Below are 12551 nucleotides of genomic sequence, written 5' to 3' on the forward strand. Positions count from 1 at the left end.
GCTGCAGAGAAATTAAGTGGACTTGCTAAGCTGATTCTCAAGTTTATTAGGCTCAGGGCCAGAAGAGCTAAGCCAGCCTTGAAGCAGACGGAGGCGGCGACTTGCTTTTCCACATGTGGACACTTGGGTGAAGCTGTATGGTCAGGCCTGAGAGTGCTGGCTGGGGAAGCAGACAGACCCAATAGCAGGGAGCATACGCGCATGCGGATACAGAGGTGGCAAGGCCGGCCACGAAGGAAAGGGCTCACTGTTTGATATGTTATTGGGACAATTGTTTATCCAAACGGGGAAAAATGAAATGGACATCAGTTTCACACCTCACAGGAAAATATGTGCAGGTGGATTAGACAAATGTGAAAGGCAGAACTATAAAGCTTTTAGATGTTTGGGTCTGGAAGATGCTTCAGTTACCCCAAGGCTGTGGTTCAAAACAACCATTTTATTTTGCTGACAGTTTTGTGGGTCTTTCTTCAGCGAGGCTTACCAAACCTCAGCCCCTCTTTCCATCCGTCTATCATCTCATCTCTCTGTCCACACATTATATTTTTCCGAACCATTTGAGATTAAGATGCATACACCATCAGACCCCTTATCTCTGTTTTTCCAGCTTGATTGAGATATAATTGATTGATATACCATTGTGTAAGTTTGAGGTGTACAATGCGATGATTTGACACATGTGTAATGGCAGCCAAAGAACCCTGGGCCATCGATCTGATATTGGTCTTGGGATTCTTAGAGCCTCACTTTGGAAGCTGAGTAGGGGTTGCAAAGGTTTCAGAATCCTGGGAATGGGACCAAGAATTTTGTCTTGGGTATAGCTCTAGGGAGACCTGCTCTCAGAGAATTACTGTGAAACTCTCTGTTTTCCAATGTTAACTTCTGCTCATTCAGGTCCCGTTCACAGGATTTCATCAGGGACCCCACAGGCTGCTTCATACCCTGTTTTGGTGCATGACCACCTTCAGCTACACCCTCTGATGTTGCCAAAGTTTGCTCCTCTGGGGAGTTTCTCACACAGCTGTGTTCTGCCCAAAATAAGCATGCTGTGTCCCTGTCACCACTGATGGTCCCTGTTAGTGCGCGCCCCACGTGCAAGGCTCCCCGATGATGCAAAGGGTTCAACAACCTTAGGACAGAAAGCACTGATCTCCCCAGTGTATTGTATTCTTTCCCAAATCTATTACCCGGCTGGTGAGAGCAGAATCACACCCACGACATCTGGGCCCAAGGAAAGGTGCGCAAAGCTGTTCTTACAGAAGCGCCCTCCAAGTTAAGGCTTCCACACAGATATCTGTCAAGGGACTTCCCTGGTAGCACAGTGGTTAAGAATCTGCCTGACAATGCACGGGACACGGATTCGAGCCCTGGTCCGGGAACATCCCACATGCCACGGAGCAACTAAGCCCGTGTGCCACACTACTGAAGCCTAGAGCCCGTGCTCCGCAACAAGAGAAGCCACCGCAGTTAGAAGCCTGCGCACCACAAGGAAGAGTAGACCCCGCTTGTGGCAACTAGAGAAAGCCTGTGTGCAGCAAAGAAGACCCAACGCAGGCAAAAAAAAGGTATCTATCAAAAGGGAACGGTAGAGACCCATGGTTTCATTCTGACTTCTTTGGATCCTCCCCACTTAAAAATTCATCCAAGGCTGGCTGCCTTTTCGCCCTTTCCATCAAAATAAACGGATAAATAAATCAATCATCACCAATAACATGCTGGCGCCACCTGTTGGCAGGCATGTGGCTCTGCTCTGGCCTGACTTGCGGGTCAGACATCTAAAAGCACAGCTTGAACCCGTTTGTGTAGAGGAATTTGTTTTTCTACCCATCCTTCCAACCCACCCACTGAGTCACCGGTGGTGGTCGTCTCCCCTTTGAAATATCTACAGTCATGTAACTGTCTCGTTAGCCACCCTTTCTGTGGTTAAACTGCCCAGTTTATGATACTTTGTTATAGGAGCCCACACGGACTCAGACACAAAGGCCTCATCTTTTTTCAATTTATCATCATTTAAAATAAATAATTCCCGCTATTCCCTATGCCCAGTCCACCACCTTAATCTCTCTCTGCCGCTTACACTAGATCTCTCCTCTCCTTCCCCAGATTGTCTGTCCCTCAAGTTCAGGGCTGTTCTGGACACAACTAGCCTTCGTTGATGAGGGCCTCATTGTTCAGGATATGCTCCTGGACTTCCCTTGATGGAGATGTGGCTTCGAGGCCCGCGCTGTGTTCTTTCTGTCCACTGGTCCTGAAGCAACTTCAAAGTTAAAGGCAGAATCCATCACTAGGTGGCAGTGTTGGCCAGCTTTAAAGTTTGTCCAAATGGGCACTGGGTACTAGAAATTTGATTGTTTTGTTTTCTATCCCTCATCTTCCCATTCAATCAATCCACAATCAATCAATCAATCCAGATTCATTGGGCCCCTGCTCAATCCACACACAGCTTCTGGGATTCTCAGCTGGTGCCTTCAGGGCTGGGCTCTGTTTAATTTCTTTGGGACCCCCAGGAGCCAGCCCCAGAGGAAGCGGTGTCCACCCCAGGCGGTCAGCACATGTTTGCTGGCTGACCCTTCCCTGTCGTGGCCTTTGTCTCAAGGTCGTGCTCATATCATAAACCCTCACTTTTGGGTTGATTGAGCTGAGAGGCTGGGGAGCCCCAGAGACATTCCTGAGGCCCCAGGTAGGGACGGTGATGTGTTTTCAGCTGCCTCTGCTGTCTCAGGCAGAAAAAGAGACCGATCTCTCAGACCAGCCCAGAAGCGTCTCCCTGGTTTCACTCCGTACCTCTCATCCTCCTCTGATCCTGAGGAGCCCAGCATCCAGGGCGATCACCGCCAAACGAGCGTCTGAGCAGGGATTTCCACTGGCCTGAGACCATGAAGGGGACAGGGCAGCCACCACTGAGCATCGGGACCTCGGGTTCAGAGTGAGGGCACTGCACAGGCCTCTGCCGGATGATGGACCTGCAGGATGAACCACGAGGACAAGTGGCCACGGGGGCTTTCTGGCGTGTGTGGGAAACCCACAGGCTGTTCAGGATGAGGTCTTGGTGTGGGAGCTGGCTCTTCTAAGCAGTGTTGCCCTTGGCCGTCCTGCCCCCTTGCCCTTGGCAGTAGACGCATCCTCCCCCTCTACCTGCCCGCTGCTCGCGGTTCGGTCTCAAAGGAAACTCCGAGACTCACCTGAGAGCACCTTCCCTAGCTGCCCAGCCCCTCAGTTTTTAATTTTATGCGTGTCAAAATACAAACGTTCCCAGCCAGAACTGCTGCCATTCCCAGAAGCTGTTGGACCAAAATCCGTTTATCCCTGGTTGCACTTGAGTCCAGGATACAGTTGGTTCTAGGGGGACCGGCTTCAACAGGAGACCGCAGGAAGTGAGCTGGGGTTCGGGGGTGAGGGGAGGGAGGCATGACTTCACTGCTGGAGCCCTGAAGTGGGAGGAGAAACAGCAGACTGAGGGGAACAGCAGCCCTCTAGCTGGGAGGGGGCAGTCTACTAGTTGGGAGCCAAAGAAAGACAAGGGAAGGGGCGGGGAGGGCATGAGATTTAAGCTCATTAGCCCTTAAATACGCCTGTGCGACCCCCATGCCTTAGAAGCTATGATTTTACGGAAACAGAAAAAGCCGGATACTCTGTCTGCCATATCCCCATCGGGATGAACACAGCACCTGGCGTTCGCGAGCCGAAGGATTCAGGGTCTGACTCCCACTCGTTCATCTTGCACATGACAACACCAAGGCGCTTATTGCACGGTGGGCTGGGGGCAGTGCAAGGGCCTGGTGCACTTGTCCTGGCTCCCTGACAGCGCCCTCTGTCCACCCGGCTTCCTCGAGGTGGATGGAGGAGGAAGGCAGGGCTTGATCCACGGGTGACCGTGGCCACGGCTCACAGTTCCTAGAGCTCCGCCCTCAGAGGGACCTTCTGTGTCTGGTGATTGCCCCTGGCCTGCTGCCACAGCAAGTGTCCATGCAGAGAGGCGGGAGGGGCCGTGGCTGTGAGGTCCCTGTGGACCTGGGCAGCGAGAGAACCGGTTCCTGGAGGTACCAAAGACACATCACAGGAGATGCCACTGTCTTCTCTGATGGCGCTCTTGACCGCTGTGGACTGTGGGAGTGTCTGCTGGGGGCCACGGAGAACTCAAAAGCCAAAGTCCTTCTTGTGGTTTGTGGATGGATGACACCTCAGTCTTTCCTGCTCACAGAGGGCTAGAGGGAGTTAAGGGGTTCCAGGATCTGGTGCAGGTCTCCTGTTGAAGCCGGTCCCCCTAGAACCAACTGTATCCTGGACTCAAGTGCAACCAGGGATAAACGGATTTTGGTCCAACAGCTTCTGGGAATGGCAGCAGTTCTGGCTGGGAACGTTTGTATTTTGACACGCATAAAATTAAAAACTGAGGGGCTGGGCAGCTAGGGAAGGTGCTCTCAGGTGAGTCTCAGAGTTTCCTTTGAGACCGAACCGCGAGCAGCGGGCAGGTAGAGGGGGAGGATGCGTCTACTGCCAAGGGCAAGGGGGCAGGACGGCCAAGGGCAACACTGCTTAGAAGAGCCAGCTCCCACACCAAGACCTCATCCTGAACAGCCTGTGGGTTTCCCACACACACATTTAGGGAGCTTGTTGCAAGAGCTGCATGAGAACAGACCCACCCCGAGGTCTGCTGGCTCCACATGGCCCCATCCTAAGCAGATGGGGGTCCCCAGCTCTGGGAGGACACCACTGCCAGCCCTGTGCCACCTGGAGTCTGTTCTGGTTTTCACATCTGGTCTCTCCCACTGGTTGGTGGTGAACCCTCCTGCCCTGGGGCTGCTGTGTGCATGCTCCCTCCCGGGGATCTGGTGTGCAGGGTTACAGGGCACTGCGTGGGGGTCCTGGAGACCCAACTGCTGAAGCCACGGATACGAGTGTGCCCATACGTCATCGCTGCCACTGAGGTCATGGGGACATCGGGAAATGCGGGCCTGGGGGCAGGGAGCCTGATACCCCTGTGCAACCCATCCCAGACCCCCAGCAGCTGCATCCTCTCCTTCCTCCTACCCACTTCAAGGCTCTTAGTGTGGATTTTCTGTATTGGTTTTGCTTTGCATTTCAGTCATTTGATTTGGTGCCTGTTTCCCTGTCTCCCCCTTTCCTTGGTCGTGCCCTTGGGCTCAGGGGCTGTGTCTAGTTCATTGCTGTTGAGCTGACAGCCTCCATGTTGGCCCAGGCACACGGGGTGGGTGGTGGTCCATCACTGAAGGGAGTTGTGGGAGTGAGGAGAATAGGGGCCAAGGAGCAGGGAGCTCTGGTGGCTCAGTGCTGGGTCTGCTGAGGGGGACAGGTGGGTCTCCCGAACCTGTATCTACAAAGCTGCTTCTCAGGAGGGTCCAGTGCTCCGAGCAATGTGGGAGGTAGGGCCTAAGAAGTCAAACACCCTAAAGCTGCTAAAGCTGTGAGCGCTGGGGGCCAAGGCCCCCAACTTGACAGCTGTGCCGCCTTAGGTGGGTGTGTCCCCTCTCTGTGTTTGCTTTTTCATGTGTAAAGTGGGGACCAGGGCAACCTTCTCTTAGGATTGTGAGGGTTGCTGTCTCCGAGTTGAACCTCAGGCCTGAGACGTAAAGTGAGCCCAGCTCCCCTGAAAACCCTCCCAGGCCTCCCACATCGCACCTGCCAACTTGCAGCCTTCTGCAGCAGAGGGTCCTGCCTGTGTTAAGGGCAGGGGCTTCTGTGACCCATGCTGCCTAGACGACCGGCTGCTCTCAGAACTGCCGAGGCCCCATGGGAAGCTGCTCTGTGGATGTGGCCAGACGGGCGGTGGGGTATGGCTCTACCTGCCATAGTTCCCAGAGAGCCGCTTCCAGGAGGCAGCTGGTGGCCTTGGCCTCAGTGGCCTCATCCTGGGTAAACTGGGCTGCAGGAAGTGCAATCTGTACCACCCGATTGGCTCAGCAGTGTTTTCTGTACCCACAATCACTTCTCTTTACCCAGCCTGAAGGAAACACCAGCTTTGTACTTCTTTCTTTCTTTTTTTTTTTTTTTAGATGTTGGGGGTAGGAGTTTATTAATTTATTTATTTTTTGCTGTGTTCGGTCTTCGTTTCTGTGCGAGGGCCTTCTCTAGCTGTGGCAAGCGGGGGCCACTCTTCATCACGGTGCGCGGGCCTCTCACTATCGCGGCCTCTCTTGTTGTGGAGCACAGGCTCCAGACGCGCAGGCTCAGTAGTTGTGGCTCACGGGCCTAGTTGCTCCGCGGCATATGGGATCCTCCCAGACGAGGGCTCGAACCCGTGTCCCCTGCATTAGCAGGCAGATTCTCAACCACTGCGCCACCAGGGAAGCGCCTGTACTTTAGAGTCAATTCCATGTACATTGCCCACTGTTCTTGTAATAGGGGTGGGGCAGTTGAGCCACCTTTATGGGGCTGTTACAGTCAGCTGGCGGGTGTCCTGGTGGCAGAGAGTGAATTGAGAAGTGGATTGCGGCCATCTGCCCTGGGGGGCCTGGGGACAGGCTGGGGGCTGTGTCCCACGGAGCTCCAGAGCCCTGGCCTCGGCTGCCCACTGGCCGGGCCCAGGCCTTGAAGCAGAACGTACCTCTCCCCCATCCCCACCTCCGCAACCTGATGGCGGCGGCGGTCTCCATTGGTCACAGTCTGAGGGACCTGGCCCCACTTTGGGTGACCTGAGGGCCAGCTGGGTCCTGGGCACCTGGCTCCCTCAGTGATGATGGCTGGGCAGGGTCTGGGGACTTGGCCGTGAGGGTGCCGCCAGCTGAGATCTCTCTCTTCAGTCGGGCCTGGGCACTGGCAGGAGGAGCCAGACTGGGTGCTGGACGAATGCTCCCAGGTAAGGTAACCGGCCAGCGCATGCACCCCCTCCTTTTAGCCTTGGAGGGTGAAAGTCAAGCCTTGGGGCCTTGAACAAGTAAAATGAAGGGTAATGATGTTGCTTTGCTTATGGGATTTGTTAAGTGTTAAAAGCCGCAAGGAGGCATGGAGACAGAACTAAATGCCTCCCCTTCCCTTTCTTGTCAGAACAGAGAATAACATTTGTTTTGGTGGAGGTTTTATAGGAACATCGTCACCTGGCCACGACCTAACCTCAAGAACAAAGGATCTGACACCAAGAAGTCTGCAACAACTAACCACGCCCCTCCCTCACCTTTCCTATAAAAGGGCTTTGCTGAAATCTTCTGGGGAGTTCAGGGCTTTGAAGGCATGAGCCGCCTGTCTCCTTGCATGGCCCTGCAATGAATGTTTCTCTGCTCCAAACTCCGATGTTTTGATAATGTTTGGCCTTACAGTGCATCAGGCACACGGACTTGCATTTAGTAACATTCTCTCCATGGGGTCTCTTCCTCCAGAAGGCTAGAGCTTACAGTATGGCGCTGGGTTCCAGGACAGCAGGAGCTGCAGCTGTGGCCTTGCAGGGCCTGGACTGGGACAGTCAGAGCAGCACTGCTTGCCCACTTGAGGGGGAGCTTCTCACTTACACAAAGGGGTGAAGTTGATGGCCATCTTTGGGGCCCCCAGCCACAGTTATGGTCTTTCCCTATTTCAATTTTATTTATTCTATTAAAAAGGTGATTCAGGCCAAGTGGTGAAGCAGAAATTGAGGTGGGAGTAGGGTTCTGCCCACCATGTGCCTATTTCTTAGGGCTCAGTGCCCTCATTTGTTCCACTCAGGAGTTGAGAGTGGGCGGGACTTGATAGCATTAGGTAATTTTTAAATTAAGTGAAAAATGCAGGTCAAGCACTTGGCACAGAGCAGGGCCCATGTCTAGTGCTAGTTATCACTGGTTCCCCAGCCTAGAACTCAACCAACCAGTTTTCAAAACTACCCTTTTCCTTCTGTTTACCTTATTTATTATGTATTTAGTTTGTGGGTGCTGTAATATTTAAGAGTCTGGTTGAGACAAGTTTCTGTGGGTTCCCTTCTATCTTTCCTGGCTTGACAACAAGAACACCACCCCCACTACTGGGCTTCCTGGGTACAGCCCAGGGAGGGAGGTATCACTCCTGTTTCCCCCTCCTCAGGGCTGCATAAGAATAAAAGAGTTGGTGCCTGAAACATGCAACCTGGAAGGGGCACTCAGTGAGTTCAGTAGTGGAGGTGGGGTAGGCACAGAGACGTTAAGGAACTCGCCCGAGGTCACAGAGCTAGAAATGCCGGGTTTTGAACCCAGGCCACAGATGCTGGAGCACTGAGCGACAACTCCCCAGGGTTCCAAATCAGCTACGGTTAGGGGAGCGTTTACTTCTCTACCACATGAAAGCACCGGACCCCAGACCACCGCCCCAGGTCCCCACAGCCTCCTGCGCCCAGGGCCAGCCCATAGCCCACAGGGGCTGCTTATGTGTGTGGGCATCTTGGTGGGGGGCGGGGGACGGGTACAGGCCGACCAGGCCGCTAGAGGGTTCACTCGCAAGGGCGCCCAAAAGGATGAATACTTTGCCTTCAGCCTCTGAGATGTTGAATTGACCTAACTGGTGGTCCTCGGACCCACCTAAGCGCCTCGCTCCGTCGGTCTCCTGAGGCCGAGCCGGCTCCCTCCCATGCCAGACAGTTCCGGGCGCCCCGGAGAGCCTGCGTCCGCGGCGCGCGTATCTGCAGGTCCCCGCGCGGCGCAGCCGTCGGGGCTTGAGGACGCACCAACTGAAACCCCGGCAGCCCGCTCTGGGACCACTTCCCCAGCTGCTCCCTCTCGCTTCCCGGCTCCGCTCTAGGGTGGGAGAAGAGAGGCGAGGTGGGACGAGGTGGGACGAGGTGGGGCGGGTAGATTCTTCAGACTGGGACCGGTAGGGCCCGGGGTTGGCCGGAGGGCGGGGTCGGGGGTCGGGGCCTGGCCGGGGCGTTGACCGGAGGGTGGGGCCTGGGCTGGGCGTTGGCCGGAGGGCGGGGCGGGAGCGGGCGGGAGCGGGCGGGGCGGGCGGGGCGCGGGCACGCCAGGGCTCGGTTGCCACAGCCGCGCGGGGCTCTGAGGCGCGATGGCGGCGCGCTGCTTGGGCCGCGGTGTCGTACGGCTCCTGGGCGGCCTTCGCGGGGTGGGCGCGCGGGGCCTGGCGGCCCCCCGGCTCTGGGGCAGCGCCTCCGCCCTCGCCGCGCCGGCCGGCTCGTACCAGGAGCGGATCGCGCTGGCCGCCAGCGAGCCGGCAGCCTTCTGGGGGCCGCTGGCGCGGGATGTGCTCGTGTGGGACACCCCCTACCACACTGTGAGCGACTGCGACTTCCGCAGCGGCAGGATCGGCTGGTTCCTGGGAGGCCAGTTGAACGTGTCCGGTGAGTGGGCCTGGGGGCCGGGGCGCCCCAGCTCACGCGGCCCGAGGGGACCCCGAGCCCAGCCGGCGGCGGCCCCACATGCTCCCTCCTCCCCGTTCGGGACTCGACCCCGGCGAGCTGCGCAGTCACCCCGCCCCCAACCACTAGCCCCGGAGACTCCCGGCCCGGCCCGACTCCCCAGTCCCGGCTCGGGCACCCGGCGTCCCCCAAGTTTAACTGGGGCTCCCACCGTCCCGCACGGCGAGCGCGCCGGGCCGCGGTGGAGGCGGCGAGGGGCTCCAGGAGCAGGACTACCTGCTCTCGCCCCGGCGCCAGAGACAGAACCGAAAAGCTTCTGGCCGATGTCACCGCCGGGTGCCGGCCGGCGACCCGCCTGGGGAGCAGCCCTGCTCGTGTAAACAAATCGAGCCGTGGCGGGTGGCGGGGAGGAGGAAGCCCGGCCGGCAGCGGGAGTCAGCCCGCGGGCGGGAAGGAGGCAATGGTGGGGCCTCCCAGTGCTCAGTTTCCCCCTCGCCCCCAAGACCCACGGGGCTGGCTTTAGACCTCGTGCGACTGAGATCCCAGAAACCAGCTCCACCGCCAGTCAGTCCTCTGGTGTCTGCTGAGATTGGATCCACTACTGTTTTTGTCAAGATTGGGGTGGGGTGGGGAAGGGTGCACTGCACCCACCCCCTGCCCAGCAAGCGGAGAAGGCCCAGGAAATGAGGGAGGGCCCAGGCAGGCTAGGCCTCGGGTGGGGCGGCCAGAGGGGCTGCCTGTCAAGGAGGAAGTGGGTAACTGGGGATAGGTGAGATCTAGGGGGTGTTTAAGGAAAGGATCTGTAGGTCTTGGTGGCCAAGGCCTGAACTGGGCAGTGGGGTCTGAATCTCCCAGGCTCCACCATTTACTGGCCCACTTTTTCTGTTCCTCTGAGCCTCAGTCTCCTCCTGTGTAGACCGGAGGCAGTAATGCCCACCTGAGGGACTGGTTGTGAGGCCAAGGCACATAGAGCGATGGAACGGGCCTGGCACTTACTGGTGACCAATAAGTAGTAGTGATTTCAACTTGTGAAATTCAGAAATAGTCATAGAATTATAGGTAGTATCTTGCAGTTATTTTTCAAACAAAGAAACTTAAGGGAACTTCAGACCAGATTTTTTTTCATATGGTATATTGCTTTGCTGGTTTAATAAAAATGACTCAGTAGAGAAGTGTTTTCTCTAAACTTGAGTCAGCAGCGAGTGTCCTTGAACTATTGGGAAAAAACCAAACCCTTAGGTTTGCAGGGTTGGCGGAATGCGCCCTGGATGGGGGAGAGCTGAGTGCAGAGGGACGGCGCAGAAGGATGCAGCTCCTTTGGAAGCTGCCTTGGACTTGGGAGGCCTGAGGCTGCGGGACATTCAAGGTTGACTCTGAACATGTGCCACCTTTCAGTCTCAGATAAGACGGGGGTCGGGGGGTGGGGTGGGGGGGATGGGTAACGACAGACATAATGGGACAGGCAGCAAGGGCCTCCTGAGCCTCACTTGGTCAGGGTCAAGGTCAGGGTCAGGGTGCAGCAGCAAGCAACTCTTCTGCCCCCTTTTCTTCACTTATTTCTCCTTTATGGTTACCTTAGCCAGAAACTGAACTTCAGAAAACTGCCTTGTAGAAAAACAGCTTTTCAGCCGCATTCTCACCTCAAATGTGTATGCAACCCACTCATCTGTCAGGAATATCTCTGCTGTTCGCCAGTGTCTGCAAATCACAGAGGTGATGGTATGAAAAAGGACCAGGCCAAGCCATGGCTGCCCTAGGAGCCACTAGAAAGTTGTGGGCTGGGTGGGGTGTTTTGGCATGATCTGTCTGTGTGACGATTGTGTGATGATGGCTTGTTCCAAAGGAGCATCGCTTGAAACTCCCTTTACCCCTTCAGGAAGGTCTGTACATACAGTTCTCAAAGTGTGGTCCCTGGACCAGTGGCATCAGCACGACCTGCAAACTTTTTAGAAATACAAGTTCTCAGGTCCCATCCTAGGTGGCCAGAACCAGAAACCCAGGGGTGGGTCCTCCAGGTGCTCCTGATACATACTTGAGGCTGAGAACCACTGACCTATGTCCAACCTGCTAAAGTGGGCAGAATTGGGAATTGTTTAACAGAGAGAACTCTGTTAAACAAACAAAAAGAGTCTGTGGGTGGTTCTGTACTGTTGAGTCATTCCAGGTGTGTCTTTGGAGTCTCACCTGGGTTTGAATCCTTGTTTTCCCCGACTGTTCTTTTTTTTTTAAAGTCTTGCCAAGTGCTTTTTTTTTAGTTAATTTTTTTATTGGAGTATAGTTGCTTTACAATGTTGTGTTAGCTTCTGCTGTACAGCAAAGTGAGTCAGTTATACATATACATATGTCCACTCTTTTTTAGATTCTATTCCCATATAGGTCATTACAGAGTGTTGAATAGAGTTCCCTGCACTATACAGTAGCTTCTTATTAGTTATCTATTTTATATATAGTAGCATGTATAAGTCAATCCCAATCTCCCAATTTATCCCTCCCTCTCTCCCCTAACTGTTCTTTCGTGCGTCTCCTCTTCTGTAACATGAGAATAGTGCGTAACTGAATTCTGTTCCAGTTCCTATTGTTGCCATTTTATTAGTCTCACGGATTCCGTGGGTCAGGACTTTGGACAGGGCTGGCAGTGGCTTGCCTCTGCTCTCCGTCATCGACGTGACTCTCTTCATCTACGTGCTGCTGACTCCCAAGTCTGGGGCCTGAACTGCAGGCTGGGCTCAGCTGGAGCTGTGGCCCAAAGCACCTACAAGGGGCTTCTCACAGGGTGGTGACTAGGCCCAGGGTCGTTGGTGGCCAGAGGTCCCAGAGACCAAGGCAGAGGCTGCTAGGCTTCTGACCAGCGCTGGGTGACCTGGGGACACCTGGGGCTGCTGTTACCATTGAATGAGAAAACACTTCGAAAGCACTCTGCACTGTCTTTAGAACATTCCTTGCACCCAATCACTGGCCTTTGTTAATTATTAATGAATCCTGGAAGGGAGGCTGGGACCTTGAACCTGGTGTTCATCAGTGCTGCTGAGCCTGCTGTGCTTCCTCTGAACGGGACCATGCGGATTTCCACCTGATCAGCCTGTTCCAGGAAGCAGGCTGGGGAGGGCACACAGGTGGCTGACGTGGCTCTGAAAGCCCTTCTTGGATCCTGGGAGAGCCAGGCTGTTGTTGTAGGGGTGGGTAGGTCGTGGTGTCAGAGGCCCTGGGTTGGGGAGGTAAAGCCACACCCCCCTGCAGTGCCACGTTCTGGAAAGGATTCTTTCCAGCTTTTGAAGTTTGGCTC

The 12551-nt window shown here is 55.3% G+C and overlaps 1 protein-coding gene across 2 annotated transcripts in view; it reads left to right on the top strand.

Moving 5' to 3' along the window:
- Positions 1-8921: 8921 nt before the first annotated feature.
- Positions 8922-12551, top strand: part of ACSS1 (acyl-CoA synthetase short chain family member 1) — a 42759-nt gene continuing 39129 nt past the window's right edge. For both annotated transcript variants that reach the window (XM_060031272.1, XM_060031274.1), the window contains exon 1: positions 8922-9250. In XM_060031272.1, coding sequence (XP_059887255.1) covers positions 8959-9250 — 292 coding nt within the window. In that variant the 5' untranslated portion in view covers positions 8922-8958. The remainder of the gene's footprint in view (positions 9251-12551) is intronic.

This window comes from Delphinus delphis, chromosome 15 (genome assembly GCF_949987515.2).
Source record: "Delphinus delphis chromosome 15, mDelDel1.2, whole genome shotgun sequence".
NCBI lineage: Eukaryota > Metazoa > Chordata > Mammalia > Artiodactyla > Delphinidae > Delphinus > Delphinus delphis.